The sequence below is a fragment of the Mirounga leonina genome, unplaced genomic scaffold (genome assembly GCF_011800145.1).
Source record: "Mirounga leonina isolate KUSES-001 unplaced genomic scaffold, KU_Mleo_1.0 Mir_201, whole genome shotgun sequence".
NCBI classification, from domain to species: Eukaryota; Metazoa; Chordata; class Mammalia; order Carnivora; family Phocidae; genus Mirounga; species Mirounga leonina.
The window spans coordinates 13,126,723-13,144,414 of record NW_023270504.1 but is presented as its reverse complement, the minus strand read 5'-3'; the positions used below and the strand labels follow the sequence as shown (position 1 = coordinate 13,144,414).

Sequence of the window (17,692 nt, the reverse complement as noted above, 5' to 3'; positions counted from 1 at the left end):
ACTCATATTACACTGTATGTTAACTAACTGTAATTTGAATAAAAACCTAAAAAAATAAAAATTAAAAATTAGAGGCTTAATAACTTACAAAATTATAATTTGTCTTGCATTTTGACCTCAAAACTCCACTTGTAAGAATTTGTCCTACAGATATTATCACACATAAATAAAATGACATATTAAGAAAATATTCTAATATGAAATAATTAGATACAACCTAAATGTTTATCAACATGTAACTAGCTAGATATATTATGAATAATAGGATAAACTACAACCATAAGAAAACTGAGGAAGTCATTTATTAAAATATAAAGTATATAAAGTAGCATAAAAAGGTAGAGAGCAGTATTAATGGTCTGCTGCCATTTGTGTTAAAAAAGGAAACTATTATGTATTTAATTAAAAATACATATCATATTTCTGGATCATAGTCACCGAAAACTCAAATTAGTCCTCAGAATAAGAAACTGGATGCTGGGTGGGCAAGGGCTAGAGGAAGAATTTTTAAGATATGTCTTTTTGATATTTTGTACTTTCAACTACATATATTTTACATATATTCAACTGCATACATTTTCTCTTCAAAAATAAATGAACAAAATTAAAATAAAGTAGGATCGTGATGGTGGTAAGGTCAAGTATGGCTAGAGTCTGAGAGGTACTTAGAGTATGCTTTGCTCTCTTTAGCAAATCCAAACTCAACCTGCATTTCAAACCTGGTTCTCGAGATATGTCTTCCACGAAATCTTCTGGGCTCAGCCACTATAATTATAATTCATTACATTGTTTTTCTACCCATTTTGACTGTCTACTATGTGCAAGGCACTCTTCGGCACTTTGTAAAAGTATAAAGATGAATTAAACATATATTTGCCTTCCTAAATTTTATAATGTAGATACGTAAAACATATTTAAAATTTTTGTGATTTAAAATTCTTATCTAGTATGTGACTCTATGTTATTTACTTGTTTCAAATTTTCTTCATAAATCTATCTTCCCAATTAAAATATAATCCCCCTAAAGCTAGCACTGTGTGTGTCTGTGTGTGTGTGTGTGTGTGTGTGTGTTTGCCCTCCTTTTGTGTCTAGCATTTACCTAGTCTTGTGCTCAGGGCATCAAAGACCCTGAATGAGTATTAGTGGGTTTATTGATTGATTGAGGGCAACCTTGCAGCTTTTCTAATTTTTGAATCATATATTGTTAAAGTGAAATAAGTTCTCCTTTTTCTTCCTGAATAGGTGATCATTTCAAACCAAACAACAACGACAGTTGGAAACACTCACATGATATCGGTAGTTCCATGATGGACTCAAATCAATATTTGAAAAAGACAGCAGAAGCAATACCTCCAAAGGAAAGGGAAACTAGATGCTGCAATAGATTCAAGGTAGGAATAGTTTCATGTTTCCAAACTAAAATAAGTGGAGGGTTTTTTTTTTTTTTAAACAACCAGTTTTGGAAAAGAACATTGTATTTCAAATTAGAGTTTCCAACTAAAGCATATCTTAAAATATTAACAGAATGATCTATATCTTGATTTAAAAAAGTCTTTAAATCTGAAAAAGGAATTTCTTTGGTGATAATTCTGATGGCTAAGAGCTTACTAATGTTAAAAAATTTAGAAATCTTTTGATATCTTCTCTTTGGTTCTTGATGGACCAAAAGATATTTATTAATTTCATTAAAATAAGTTACTGTATAATGAGCAATACATAAAAAATCTTGGAATTGACCTATAGAGAGAGCAGATTCATTAGTTTTATGAATCACTTTGTGGTCTTGACCTATTAATTTTTTTTCTTTTGAAGAACAGCATTTGTTATTCTAATAATTTAAATAATAGAGGCTGGTACAAAAGAGATTTATAATAACAATCAAAAACATGAACCAAACACCTAATTACTGACTTAGGAAAGCCATTTAATTTTTTCAAATGCAGGTTAGTAAAAGTAATAATCTTGTGTCTTGATTTTGTCTTACAACTGTAAGACATTAAAAGATATAGTTTGTATTGGGGTTTTCATTGACAGAAAGAAGTACTCCCTGAGCACAATGTTGAAGAAACCAAGACTCAGGAAAATTGAAAAGTTTGCCTAACGTCATCCAGCTTGAAATTGAAAACCCTTAAACCCAAGTCAAAGTCTTTAAAACCCCATAGGGAATTTTTGAAGAAGTAAAAAAAAAAAATTAATTATGGCTGTCTTTTACTAATATATTAAGTATTTTCCTCAAAGTTGTAGTCTTAATTGCTGAATAAAGACCACAGGAATCAGACTCAGTTGCAATAATGTTATATAAGGTCCCTTTTAACTTTGTCCAGAGAACATGTTTGTTTTCAGAGATTAGTCTATTCTGATGAAAGATCTGAGTAATATTTAAGCAGAATAGCAGTCACAAGTAAAAGGTAATGGTGAATGCAAGTCTAAGGTAATATGGTGTGCTTGGTTCTTTCTGCTTTTAAACATTGAGGGTTACAGTGATCTCAAAGTATAATGATCACATAGTAGAGTGAGAGCAATCTGGCTGAAACAGTTAAAACTGCCAGAATGCTCCCTTGTAGCATATTTGCAAGTTAGTATGCATAAAATACGTTAATTGCAGTCTAATGATCAAGACCGGAGAGCTAGAATAACAATAGAAGCTAACATTTATTGAGCACATATTATATGCCAGACACTGTCCTAGCATTATACTTCTTAGTGGATTTGTTCCTTACCACAATTCCACCGCCAGATGCTATTATCTCTCTTTTACAGATGGAAAAAAACTAAGATACAGGGAGGGCAAATGAATCCTTCTCAATCCCAAAGCTGGTGGTGGAGCCAAGATCTGAACTTAGGCAGTCTGATTCCAAATCCCATGCTCTCAATTCTACTCCACACCTCTATAGTAACTGTGGGTTTCTATAATATTAGTACCATCAAAATATTCTGGTAGGTAGGGATTCAGTGATCTTCTTCATTCTGTATTTTTAAAAATTCACCTTCAGACCAAGTAATTCAATATCAAGCAACCATAGGATTCCTAAATTTGTTTATGTGTGTGGGCACACACATTTATACATGTTGTTATTGACATGTATTGCAAACTCAGAAATGTACCAAAGTGCAAATAGATAATAGGCCTCTTAAAATAACAACAGCATATGTTAATTAATTGAATGTAAATTAAATTTTAAAAATTAAATAAATAACAACAGCACAGTTTGATTTTTTTCTTACCCTTCCCTCAATTTTTGGACTAAACCAACTACATCATATAAACCCTGCTGATACATTCTTCATGTTTACATTTGTCATTTCTGTGCTTCAGATTTCTTGTACCTTTATGTTGTAATAAAAATTCTTAACAAGGCAATAGTAATGCATCATCATCAAAAAACATAAATAATAAGGCAAAAGTAAAAGTCCCCCCCTTTTGCCTTCGTTGCCACTCCCCGTTCAAAAACAATCAGAATAACGACCCCTTATGTAAGCATCAGTCGTATTCATATCCTGCTGGTTTCCTCTTACTCACTTTCCATATTAGCCATTCGCCATATTGGACTTTTGCTATTTATCAAAAATGCTGAGCAAACTTCTGACTTGGAGAAGTTTGTACTTGCTGATTTCCCTTCTGAATGTTTTACTTCCAGATACCTTGCTCCTTCATTTCATTCACATTTCTGTTTAAACATTACCTCATCCTTGACCACCCCATATAAAATACCCTTTCCTACTCATACCTCTTTGATCAAATTTATTTTTTTCATCGCATTTATCATCAGCTGACACTGACACACAAACACACATATGTATATGTGTGTGTGTGCACATGTGTGCCTTTAATGGCTTAAAAATTAATTTATTACAGTTCTGTAATAATCTTATAGTCCTGAAGTTCAGAAGTCCCAAATGGGTCACAGTGTATTAAAATCAAGGTGTTGGCAGGGCTATGTTCCTTGCAGGAGGCTCTAGGTGACAATCCATTTCCTTGCCTTTTCCAGCTTCTGGAGGTGCCCAAAGTTTGTGCCTCAAGTCTCTCTTTCATATGCAAAGCTGGTGGTCAGTCATGTAATTCTCAAACTGCATCAAGTGAACACTGATTCTATGCTTCCCTCTTTCACATTTAAAGGACCCTTGTGATCATATTGGGTTAACCAGGATAATTCAGGATAATCTCTTTAAGGTCTTCTGATTAGCATCTCTATTTGCAACCTTAATACCTCCTTGCCATTTACCTAATGATTTCATAGATAGGCAGAATAACTGCCCTCAAAGGAAGATGTCCAGGTCCTAATCTCTAAAACTTGTGAAAAAATATACTGTGTGTGTATATATATATATGTATGTATACACACTTTGTATATTATTTTATATATTTATATATTTAGTCTTGGTACATTGTATATTTCTAGTAATTTATCCATTTCTATTAAGTTATCCAGTTTGTTGGCATAGTAGTCTCTAAAAAACAGTCTTTCATAGTAGTAGTTTTTCATAGTAGACTCTAATGATCTGTTTTCTCTTTTCTTTCTCTTCTTTCTTTCTTTCTTTTTTTTTGTGAGAGAGAGATTGAGAGAAAGAAAGGGTGCACCAGGCAGGGAGTGGGAAGAGCAGAAGGAGAGAATCTTAAGCAGACTCCGTGCTGAGCCCAATTTGGGACTTGATCTCACAACCCTGAGATCATGACCAGAGCCAAAATCAAGAGTCAGATCCTTAACCGACTGAGCCCAATCCTTTTTCTTTCTGTGGCATCAATTATAATGTCTTTTGTAAAATTTATTTGAGTGTGCTTTTTTCTTAGTCTAAGTGTTTGTCAATTTTTTAATTTTTCAAATAACCAACTTTTAGTTTTATTGTTTTTTTTCTATTGTTTTTCTATTTTATTTATTATTTCTGCTCTGACTTTTGTTATTTCCTTCCTTCTACTAACTTTGGTCTTAATTTTTTTCTTTTTCTATCTCACTGGCATGTAAAGTTAGATGGTTTATTTGAGATCTTTCCTCTTTTTTTTAATGTAGGTGCTATGAAGTTCTCTCAATACTATTTTTTCTGCATTCCATAACGTTTTGTATGTTGTGTTTTCATTTTTGTTTGTCTTGAGGTATTTTTCTAATTACTTCTTTGAATTCTTCTTTGACCCATTGTTGTTTAAGAATGTGTTGTTTAATTTTCATGTATTTTTGAATTTTCCAGTTTTCCTTTTGCTGTTGATTTCTGGTTTCATTCTATCTTGGGGAGAAAAGGTACTTGGTATGATTTCAGTCCTCCTTAATTTGTTAAGATTTATCTTGTGACCTAACATCTGATATATCTTGGAGAAAGATATGTGTAGACTTAAAAGAAATGTGTATTTTGCTGTTGTTAGGTAGAATGTTCTATGTATGCTGTTAGGTTCATTTGCTTTATTGTATTGTTCGAGTTCTCCATTTCTTTATTGATCTTCCATCTGGATGTTCTATCCATTATTTAAAATGAGGTATTAAAGGCTCCTACTGTATTGCCATATGTATTTTCTGTTTTGTTTTGTCAATGTTCACTTTATATATTTAGGCACTCTGATGTTGGATACACACACATATATAATTGTTCTATCTTCCTGGTCAATTGACACTTTTATCATTATATAATATCCTTTTTTGCTTCTTGTGACTTTTTTACTTAAGTTCTATTTTGTCTGATATCAGTGCAACCATTCCTGTTCTCCTTTGGTTACCAATTGCATCAAATATCTTTTTCCATCACTTCACTTTCAGCCTCTGTGTGTCCTTAAATCTAAAGTGAGTTTCTTGTAGACAGGGCATAGTTGAGTCTTATTTTTCTTTTTTATCCATTCAACCATTTTATGTCTTTTGATGGGGGAGTTTAACCTATTTACATTTCAAGTTATTATTGATAGGGAAGATTTACTATAGCTACAGTGTTGTTTTCTGTCAATCTTGTACAAGTATACCTCAGAGATATTTTGTTTAGTTTCAGACCACCATAAAAAACAAATATTGCAGTAAAGGGAGTCAAATGATTTTTTTTTTTTGGTTTCTCAGTGAATACAAAAGTTACGTTTACACTATGATGTAGTTTATTAAGTGTGCAAAAGCATTATCCCTAAAACAATGTACATACCTTAATTTTAAAAAATATTGCTAAAAAATGCTAACCATCATATGAGCTTTCAGAAATTCATAATCTTTTTGCTAGTGGAGGGTCTCACCTCAAAGTTCACGGCTGCTGACTGTTCAGGGTGGTAGTTGCTGAAGTTTGGGGCAGCTGTGGCAGTTTCTTAAAATAAGACAGCAGTGAAGTTTGCCACACGATCAACTCTTCCTTTCACAAGCTATCTGATAGCATTTCACCCATAGTAAAATTTCTTTCAAAACTGGAGTCAATCCTCTCAACCCCTGTTGCTGCTTTAAGCTAAGTTGATATAATATTCTAAATACTTTATTGTTATTTTAACAATCTTCATAGCATCTTCACCAGGAGTAGACTGCCTCTCAAGAAACCACTTTATTTGTTTATCCATAAGAAGCAACTCCTCTTCCATTAAAATTTTATCAGGAGATTGCAGCAATTCAGTCACATCTTCAGACTCGACTTCTAATTCCAGTTCTCTTCCTATTTCTACCACATCTGCAGTTACTTTCTTCATTCACAAGGCATCCTAACTAGAAATTCTTCTAAGCAACAGTACTATTTGAAGACGAGAAAAAAAAATAAATTTATTTCAGTAAAGCAAGTAGCATAATAATTTTACATTACGAATATTATTGAATTAAGATTAATTTAAAAACCCTCCTTGATTCTAAAAGGCAAGAAAAACATTAGATGTAGTTTTCAAGAGATAACTGAAAACAAAAAAAGATCAAATAATAATTTGTAGTATTCGGGGCACCTGGGTCGTTAAGCATCTGCCTTCGGCTCAGGTCATGATCCCGGGGTCCTGGGATCGAGCCCCACATCGGGCTCCTGTTCCGCAGGAGGCCTTCTTCTCCCTCTTCCCCTCCCCCTGCTTGTGTTCCCTCTCTCGCTGTGTCTCTCTGTCAAATAAATAAATAAAATCTTTAAAAATAATAATAATTTTTATTCATGATAATTTTGCATTTCAGTAAAACTAGCTGAAACAGTGCCTCATATCATCATATTAACATGGAAAAAAGTTTTTTAAAAAATAAGAGCTCTAAGAATAAAAATGGAAACAGTGAAGGATTAAATTCCAGCAAATATTTAATTAGTGTATACTCATCCTATTTTCTAATTTTGCCTGACTTCTTATCATCCCAGCTGCCCCCTCCCCACCTACCTTCTCTGGATCTCTCCTTTATAAGATTCTCCCCCCAACTTTTAGGTGGCTGTGGTTAACCTAAACTCTTCTTTTTCATTTTTCAGGCTAAAAGAACCACGGGGTTTTTGTTTTTGCTTCCCTCCTACCCCCGAGAGAGAAAGCACATATGCACAAGTGCAGGGGGTAGGAGGAGAGGGAGAGGGAGACAGAGAGAGAATCCTAAGCAGGCTCGATCTCACGACTCTGAGATCATGACTGGAGTAGAGGTCAAGAGTAGTTCACTCAATGGACGAGCCACCCAGTCGTCCTAAGAGTTTTAGCTTTGAAGGTGCTGTGGCCTCACCTCAAAGCCACAAAGCCATAAGAATGGGAAACTAATCTTACACATTTTCTTCTTCTAAGTATCAATGCCTATCCAGAGTCTGACTGCTTTTGTTTGTCCTCCCATGTCTTCCTCCAGGTGGTTTTTGGTTTCCCCTTAGACTTTATAATTGTTATTTGCTGGAGGATCAGTTTCGTGGGAACTTACTGAGCTCTTTTGGAAGTGGAAATTGTTATACATATTTAAAGATCACCCTGGCTGCAGTGTGAAAAGGGTAACAATGAGGAAAGAGAGATGCCGGTTAGAAAAGGTGGTAATCTGAGTGAAATGATGGTCATTTAAGTAGAAATATAAAGTGAGGCATGTTCAAAAGAGAGATATTTATAAGGTTAAATTTTTAACTCTGGGGAATTGATTGGATGTAACCCAGAATAGTGCAGCTTCTAGCTTGAGCAGCAGGTAGAAGGTAGTGACACAGGAAGAAGAGGTGAAAAAGGAGGAAGAAGAGAGAGATCTGGACATAGCAATCAAAAGCCTCAGTGGAGTTCTAACATAAGCACTTTGTAAAAGCAATGTAAAACTCAGCAAAAGCAATCATGGCTCAAGATATAGGTTTGGTAATCATCAGCATCTAGCTGGTAATAAAAACAATGACAATTGGTTGTGTAAAGGGTATGTGGAGTAAAAAAAGAGAGTCTGAAACAAAACCCTGAAAAAAAAAATTGAAAAACGAGAATAACATAAGCCGGCTCAGGATACTTGAGAGGAGTGATGCAAAAAATAGGATTTGATTTGTGCAAATGTAAACAACTCACTTGTTTGTGAGTTATGGAAAGAGTTATGGAAAAGTGAGGGTGCAGTGGGGCAGGAGATTATTTAATGGAATAAACTTGAAAATGGATTAATTATACAACTCTTCCCAGTTGCCTCCAGACAAAACTCTCTCTTGAGCACCAAGCCTGCCATTTGTGTCTACTTGATGCATGTTTATTTTTAGGAATCTCAAACTTGACTTTTGAAAAGATGATTTCATTGTTTTTAACCCCAAGACTTCTCTTTTTCTCAACTCAAATAACAATATTAGTACATACAGTTATCCAAACTAGAAACTTAGAAAATAAACTCAGAAAACTCATTTTCCCTTATCCCCACATCTTGTTGATTCTCATCTTAAACGTCTCCAAAGTGTGTCTGTGATCTTTTGTTTCCTTCTTTCCAGCCATTAGCTTTTTTTTTTTTCTGAAATCAGCTTTCGAACAAATTTCTTTGTTATTAAGTCCATCTTTTACACAGATACTGGAATCAGCCCTCTAAAATTTAATTTCCTTATGTTACATTTAAAAACACAATTTCGGGGTGCCTGGGTGGCTCAGTTGGTTACGCGACTGCCTTTGGCTCAGGTCATGATCCTGGAGTCCCGGGATCGAGTCCCGCATCGGGCTCCCTGCTCAGCGGGGAGTCTGCTTCTCCTTCTGACTCTCCCCCTCTCATGCTCTCTATCACTATCTCTCTCAATAAATAAATAAAAATCTTTAAAAAAATAAAAAATAAAAAAAGTAAAAACACAATTTCATCTCCCAATGTTTGGCATATTTCTATCCTTATGTTCCACCCACACAGATAATCTTTGTTTTTCAAATTATCTGTGTTCTTTCACTACTTGGGCTTTTCATGTGTTTCCTATTTTGTTTTAAATGTTTATTCTTCAAATTCTAAGTTGCTATTATCTCTTAAAGACTTAATTCAAATGTCACCACACCTATAGAAACTTTAACCAGTATAAACAGAATTAATCATCTTTCCTATGTACTCATGACATTATACATTTATAGTATTCATTATATTATGCTGGCATTATTTATTGTTTTTGCCCCAGGAAATTATTAGTTCTTTTAGGGCACTTATTATGTCCAGCTTTTACTGCCCTTCTTACTCTGCACTTGTCTCAATTCCAAGATGTAGCAGAGTATTTGCCATATTGGAGTTGCTCAATAAATGGTTTGCTGAGTAAATGAATTGAGGTTCAAATGAGTTAACTGAGTTAATCATGACTGTACCTCTGGCAAAATGGAAACTTGGAACTGTCTTCTGACTTCAATTCCAGAACTCTCGCCAAAAAGTATGATGGACTTACTTGCTATGATTGTAGATAAATATAGACTTTATCTCTTACCTGAATGGGTTATCTCCTTCTACCTGTGATACTTTAATATCCATTTGATAATTGTGAACATTTTTATCTCTGTTTTGAAATCTTTCAGTCTTAAGTTCTCTACTTCATGGCATAGGCCTTTTAATGTTTTTCACTAAAGATTTCAGCTTTCTTATTCCTTTTGATTTTTTAAGTTCTGAGAAAATCATCGTATCATTCTTTCTCTGCACTTCAGTCCTGCATTAGGAACAGGATTAAAATTGCCCATCTCATAGGGTTATAGTTTGATTAAAAGAAAGCACATTTAAAGACTGTTGAATCTCAGATCTGTACCTCTGAAACAAATAATGCAATATATGTTAAGGAAAAAAAAGAAGAAGAAGAAGGTAGCAGGAGGGGAAGAATGAAGCAGGGGAAATCGGAGGGGTAGATGAACCATGAGAGACGATGGACTCTGAAAAACAAACTGAGGGTTCTAGAGGGGAGGGGGGTGGGAGGATGGGTTAGCCTGGTAATGGGTATTGAGGAGGGCACATTCTGCATGGAGCACTGGGTATTATGCACAAATAATGAATCATGGAACAACTACATCTAAAACTAATGATGTAATGTATGGGGATTAACAGAATAAAAAAAGAAGAAGAAAGCACATTTATAAATCTATCTATATTAACTCATTTCATATCCTTCTAAAATCCCAGTCCATTGGAGAGATTCTATTATGGCTATGTGTTTACATCTATTACCTTTTTCTTTTTTCAATTTTAATTTAATTTTTATTTTTAAAATTTTATTTTATTTAAATGCAATTAATTAACATATAGTGTACTATTAGTTTCAGAGGTAGAGTTCAGTGAACTTTTTCCTTTTTTAAAAAAGCAGTTTAGAATTATACCGTGAGATTTTTACTTTTTTGAGTCTCTCTTATATTGAGCTAATTTTCCTTTTAAGATTGAAGATACGAACTGTGAAAAAGCTTTCTCTGAACTTCTAGGAATTTCCTCTCATACAGGACAGGGTTTATATTTGATTATATTTATATCTGCTTTAATGAGATATTCTATTACTTTCTGAAGTTTTCTCCTCTTTGATTTCACAAATGAGAGCTTTGATGGTCAGCATTTAGATGAGTTCACTTCTCTATTTCTTCAATAATCAATAAATCATATTGTCAATATGCTCATTACTGATTCTGCAATACCTGTAATAGTATATGGCATAAAACTGTGCTTAGCTAAATGATCATAAGCCCTGTTTGGATCTGAATGAACCTAAAGCTAAAAACTGGTTGATGGTAGATCATAATGATGATAAAAATACATTTATCAGTGCTTACTGTGTGGCTAGCCCTGTGTCAAGAATTTTAGATATGTTATTTAAATGAATCCTCATAACAACTTTACTATAATTATCTCCATTGAAAAACTGAGGAAACTAAGAAATGAGAGGTTTCACTACATGTTGACTCTGTACCAGATTTATAATCTGAATTGGGGGAATAATAATTTATCCAACAACCCCAAAACACTTATTGAGTCTTTGCTCATTACGTGTTAGGCATCTGAGTTTGATGGAGAGCCTGATAACATTTTTTTTCTATTTATTCATTAGAAGAGAGCCAAAACTTGAAGCCTTCTAGTTCTTCACAGCAGACTGAGCATAAGGCAGAAGCCACCTCTTCCTCCCTCCAATTCTAATGAATAATCTAAAAGGTATTAAAAGTAACTCATTTCTCTGCTAGAAAACAAGAAGTGATATATTCTGTAAATCCAAAATCATGAGGGCTTTCTGAAAGGTAAATAGTAAAAGGAATTAGAAAGAAATCCTAGTCCAAGACAAGTGCAAGAGAAGAAAACTGAAAAGCAGGGTCCATCAAGGGTCCATCAAAGGCAAAGACACTGATAAGGGGATGAAGAGAGGTCCCAGGGAAAACTGACAGGAGGTTAATTGGGTATCCCACTCACTCAATAAGTGAAAACATGCATCTTCCCTTGTTTAACATGCCTCCCTTGATCATCAGCATACCCCCACTTAGTAGTATGAACATTTTAACTTTGAGTAACATGGACATTTTAACAATATTACATCTTCCAATCTACTAGCACAAATGTCTTTCCATTTATTTGATCTTCTTTGATTTCTTTAGCAATGTTTTGTAGTTTTTAGCATATAAGTCTTTCACCTCCTTAGTTTATTCTTAAATATTTTATTCCTTCAATGCTATAGTAAATGGGATTCTTTTTTTTAATTTTTTTATTGTTATGTTAATCACCATACATTACATCATTAGTTTTTGATGTAGTGTTCCATGATTCATTGTTTGTGCATAACACCCAGTGCTCCATGCAGAATGTGCCCTCCTCAGTACCCATTACCAGGCTAACACATCCTCCCACCCTCCTCCCCTCTAGACCACTCTGTTTTTCAGCATCCATCATCTCTCATGGTTCGTCTCCCCCTCCGATTTCCCCCCCCTTCATTCTTCCCCTCCTGCTACCTTCTTCTTCTTCTTTTTTTTTTTTCTTAACATATATTGCATTATTTGTTTCAGAGTACAGATCTGTGATTCAACAGTCTTGCACAATTCACAGCACTCACCATAGCACATACCCTCCCCAGTGTCTACCCCCCAGCCACCCCATCCCTCCCACCCCACCCCCACTCCAGCAACCCTCAGTTTGCTTCCTAAGATTAAGAATTCCTCATATCAGCGAGGTCATATGATACATATCTTTCTCTGACTGACTTATTTCGCTCAGCATAACACCCTCCAGTTCCATCCACGTCATTGCAAATGGCAAGATCTCATTCCTTTTAATGGCTGCATAATATTCCATTGTATATATATACCACTTCTTCTTTATCCATTTGTCTGTCGATGGACATCTTGGCTCTTTCCACAGTTTGGCTATTGTGGACATTGCTGCTATAAACATCAGGGTACACATACCCCTTCGGATCCCTACATTTGTGTCTTTGGGGTAAATACCCAGTAGTGCAATTGCTGGATTGTATGGTAGCTCTATTTTCAACTTTTTGAGGAACCTCCATACTATTTTCCAGAGTGTTTGCACCAGCTTGCATTCCCACCAACAGTGTAGGAGGGTTCCCCTTTCTCCGCATCCCCGCCAACATCTGTCATTTCCTGACTTGTTAATTTTAGCCATTCTGACTGGTGTGAAGTGGTATCTCATTGAGCTTTTGACTTGGAATTCCCTGATGCTGAGTGATGTTGAGCACTTTTTCATGTGTCTGTTGGCCATTTGGATGTCTTCTTTGGAAAAATGTCTGTTCATGTCTTCTGCCCATTTCTTGATTGGATTCTTTGTTCTTTGGGTGTTGAGTTTGATAAGTTCTTTATTGATTTTGGATACTAGCCCTTTATCTGATATGTCACTTGCAAATATCTTCTCCCATTCTGTCGGTTGTCTTTTAGTTTTGTTGACTGTTTCTTTTGCTGTGCAAAAGCTTTTTTTTAATTTATTTTTTAAAGATTTTTATTTATTTATTTGACAGAGAGACACAGCGAGAAAGGGAACACAAGCAGGGGGAGTGGGAGAGGGAGAAGCAGGCTCCCCGCTGAGCAGGGAGCCCCATGTGGGGCTCAATCCCAGGACCCTGGGATCATGACCTGAGCCGAAGACAGATGCTTAATGACTGAGCCACCCAGGCACCCCCAAAAGCTTTTTATCTTGATGAAGTCCCAATAGTTCATTTTTGCACTTGCTTCCCTTGCCTTTGGTGATGTTTCTAGGAAGAAGTTGCTGTGGCTGAGGTCGAAGAGGTTGCTGCCTGTTTTCTCCTTTAGGATTTTGATGGACTCCTGTCTCACATTTAGGTCTTTCAACCATTTGGAGTCTACTTTTGTGTGTGGTGTAAGGAAATGGTCCAGTTTCATTCTCCTGCATGTGGCTGTCCAATTTTCTCAACACCATTTGTTGAAGAGACTGTCTTTTTGCTTTGGACATTCTTTCTTGCTTTGTTAAAGATTAGTTGACCATAGAATTGAGGGTCCATTTCTGGGCTCTCTATTCTGTTCCATTGATCTATGTGTCTGTTTTTGTGCCAGTACCATACTGTCTTGATGATGACAGCTTTGTAATAGAGCTGGAAGTCTGGAATTGTGATGTCACCAGCTTTGCTTTTCTTTTTCAACATTCCTCTGGCTATTTGGGGTCTTCTCTGGTTCCATACAAATTTTAGGATTCTTTGTTCCATTTCTTTGAAAAAAGTGGATGGTATTTTGATGGGGATTGCATTAAATGTGTAGATTGCTCTAGGTAGCATTGACATCTTCACAATATTTGTTCTTCCAATCCATGAGCATGGAACGTTTTTCCGTTTCTTTGTGTCTTCCTCAATTTGTTTCATGAGTATTTTATAGTTTTCTGAGTACAGATCCTTTGCCTCTTTGGTTAGATTTATTCCTAGGTTTCTTATGGTTTTGGGTGCAATTGTAAATTTCTCTTTCTTCTGTCTTGTTGTTGGTGTATAGGAATGCCACTGATTTCTGTGCATTGATTTTATATCCTGCCACTTTACTGAATTCCTGTATGAGTTCTAGCAGTTTTGGGGTAGAGTCTTTTGGGTTTTCCACATAAAGTATCATATCATCTGCAAAGAGTGAGAATTGACTTCTTCTTTGCCGATTTGGATGCCTTTTATTTCTTTTTGTTGTCTGATTGCTGTGGCTAAGACTTCTAATACTATGTTGAATAGTGATAGTGGACATCCCTGCTGCATTCCTGACCTTAGGGGGAAAGCTCTCCCCATTGAGAATGATATTCACTGTAGGTTTTTCATAGATGGCTTTTATGACATTGAGGTATGTACCCTCTATCCCTATACTCTGAAGAGTTTTGATCAAGAAAGGATGCTGTACTTTGTCAAATGCTTTTTCTGCATCTATTGAGAGGATCATGTGGTTCTTGTTCTTTCTTTGTTAATGTATTGTATCACATTGATTGATTTGTGGATGTTGAACCAACCTTGCAGCCCAGGGATAAATCCCCCTTGGTTGTGGTGAATAATCCTTTTAATGTACTGTTGGATCCTATTGGCTAGTATTTTGGTGAGAATTTTTGCATCCATGTTCATCAAGGATATTTGGTCTGTAATTCTCCTTTTTGATGGGGTCTTTGTCTGGTTTTGGGATCAAGGTAATGGTGGCCTCATAAAACGAGTTTGGGAGTTTTCCTTCCATTTCTATTTTTTGGAACAGTTTCAGAAGAATAGGTGTTAATTTCTTTAAATGTTTAGTAGAATTCCCCTTGGAAGCCATCTGGCCCTGGGCTTTTGTTTGTTGGGAGATTTTTGATGTCTGCTTCCATTTCCTTAGTTGTTATATGTCTGTTCAGATTTTCTATTTCTTCGTGGTTCAGTTTTGGTAGTTGATACATATCTAGGAATGCAGGTTATCTAATTTGCTGGCATAGAGTTGCTCATAATATATTCTTATAATTGTTTGTATTTCTTTGGTGTTGGTTGTGATCTCTCCTCTTTCATTCATTATTTTGTTGATTAGGGTCATTTCTCTTTTCTTTTTGATAAGTCTGGCCAGGGGTTTATCACTCTTGTTAATTCTTTCAAAGAACCAGCTCCTAGTTTCGTTGATCTGTTCTACTGTTTTTATATAATTGGCTGCTCCCATGTTAGGGGCATAGATATTTACAATTGTTAGATCTTCTTGTTGGATAGACCCTTTAAGTAGGGTATAGTGTCATTCCTCATCTCTTTTTATAGTCTTTGGTTTAAAATCTAATTTGTCTGATATAAGGATTGCCACCCCAGCTTTCTTTTGGTGTCCATTAGCATGGTAAATGGTTTTCCACCCCCTCACTTTCAATCTGGGTGTGCCTTTGGGTCTAAAATGAGTCTCTTGCAGACAGCATATTGATGGGTCTTGTTTTTTAATCCAATCTGATAGCCTGTGTCTTTTGATGGGGGGCATTTAGCCCATTTACATTCAGGGTAACTATTGAAAGATAGGAATTTAGTGCCATTGTATTGCCTGTAAAGTGACTGTTACTGTATATTGTCTGTGTTCCTTTCTGGTCTATGTTGCTTTTAGGCTCTCTCTTTGCTTAGAGGACCCCTTTCAAGATTTCTTGTAGGGCTGGTTTCGTGTTTGCAAATTCCTTTAGTTTTTGTTTGTCCTGGAAGCTATTTATCTCTCTTTCTATTTTCAATGACAGCCTGGCTGGATATAGTATTCTTGGCTGCATATTTTTCTCGTTTAGTGCTCTGAATATATCATGCAGTCCTTTCTGACCTGCCAGGTCTCTGTGGATAGGTCTGTTGCCAATCTAATGTTTCTACCATTGTAGGTTACAGATCTCTTCTCCCGAGCTGCTTTCAGGATTTTCTCTTTGTCTCTGAGACTCGTAAGTTTACTATTAGATGTCAGGGTGTTGACCTATTTTTATTGATTTTGAGAGGGGTTCTCTGTGCCTCCTGGATTTTGATGCCTGTTTCCTTCCCCAAATTAGGCAAGTTCTCTGCTATAATTTCCTCCAATATACCTTCTGCCCCTCTCTCTCTTTCTTCTTCTTCTGGGCTCCCAATTATTCTAATGTTGTTTCATCTTATGGTATCGCTTATCTCTCAAATTCTGCCCTCATGATCCAGTAGTTGTTTATCTCTCTTTTTCTCAGCTTCTTTATTTTCCATCAGTTGGTCTTCTATATCACTGATTCTTCTGCCTCATTTATCCTAGCAGTTAGCGCCCCCATTTTTTATTGCACCTCATTAATAGCCTTTTTGATTTTGACTTGGTTAGATTTTAGCTCTTTTATTTCTCCAGAGTTTCTCTAATAACTTCCATGCTTTTTTCAAGCCCAGCTAGTATCTTTAAAGTCATGATTCTGAACTCTAGATCCAACATTGTACTAATGTCCATATTGAGTAGGTCCCTGGCAGTCGGTACTACCTCTTGTTCTTTTTGTTGAGGTGATTTTTTCCATCTTGTCATTTTGTCCAGAGGAGAATAGGTGAATGAGAGAACAAAATGCTAACAGGGTAACAATGTCCCCAGAAAATATACTTTAAACGAATCAGAAAAGACCTGAAGCCGGGGGAAAAGAAAGGGAAAGAAAGGAAAAAGAAAAAGAAAAGAGAAAAAGATAAAAACAAACACAAACAGTACAAAAAGGAAAAAACAGAATATGGTCAAATATGATCAGGCTGGTGCATAGATCAGTGCCACACACTAGATTTTGGGTGTATTTTGGTCTGTTAGAAGAAAGTGCCTCCCAAAATTTTAAAGAAAGAAAAACTTATATATGTACAAAAATAAGGGTTGATATGATGAAGGGATGGAATATGACTGTAAAGATGAAAATTATAAAAAATTTTATAAAAGGAATTGATAAGTTGTTTGAAAAAAGAAAGAAGAGGATTTAAAAAAAAAAGGGAGAGAATGTGATCAGGCAGGAGAGTAGAACAAAACCATACACTAGAGATTTAGGGTATATTTTGATCTGTTAGAAGAAACTATCTCAAAATTTTAAAGAGAGAACAACTTATATATTTATGCCAATAACAAGGGTAACTACTATGAAGGGATAGAATATGACATTATTCCCCTAGTGCTGGAGTTCTGCTGTTCTCACTGATCAGTAAACTTGGTCTTGGCTGGCTGTTCTCGCTGATCTTCTGGGGAGGGGCCTGTTGCCGTGGTTCCCAAATGTCTTTGCTGGAGGCGGAATTGCCCCGCCCTTGCCCTCTCCCGGCTAAGTAATCTGCTCAGGTTTGCTCTCGGAAGCTTTTGTTCCCTGCGAGCTTTCCGTACAGCTTTGGAGGACGAGAGTGAAAATGGCGGCCTCCCAATCTCCACCCCGGAGGAGCTGAGAACTCGGGGTCCCACTCCTCAGTGCGCCCCCAGAGAGAAGCAGTGAGTCACTCACGTCTCCCTGGTCTCCGGCCGCACTCCGTGCTCACCCGGCCTGTGACT

At 35.9% G+C, this 17,692-nt stretch overlaps 1 protein-coding gene across 1 annotated transcript in view; it reads left to right on the top strand.

The window, feature by feature from the left end:
• Window positions 1-17,692, top strand: part of SLCO1B3 (solute carrier organic anion transporter family member 1B3) — a 71,727-nt gene that overhangs the window by 13,575 nt on the left and 40,460 nt on the right. Inside the window, exon 2 of the mRNA XM_035028114.1 lies at window positions 1,243-1,391. Within this exon, the coding sequence (XP_034884005.1) occupies window positions 1,243-1,391 (149 nt within the window). The remainder of the gene's footprint in view (window positions 1-1,242; window positions 1,392-17,692) is intronic.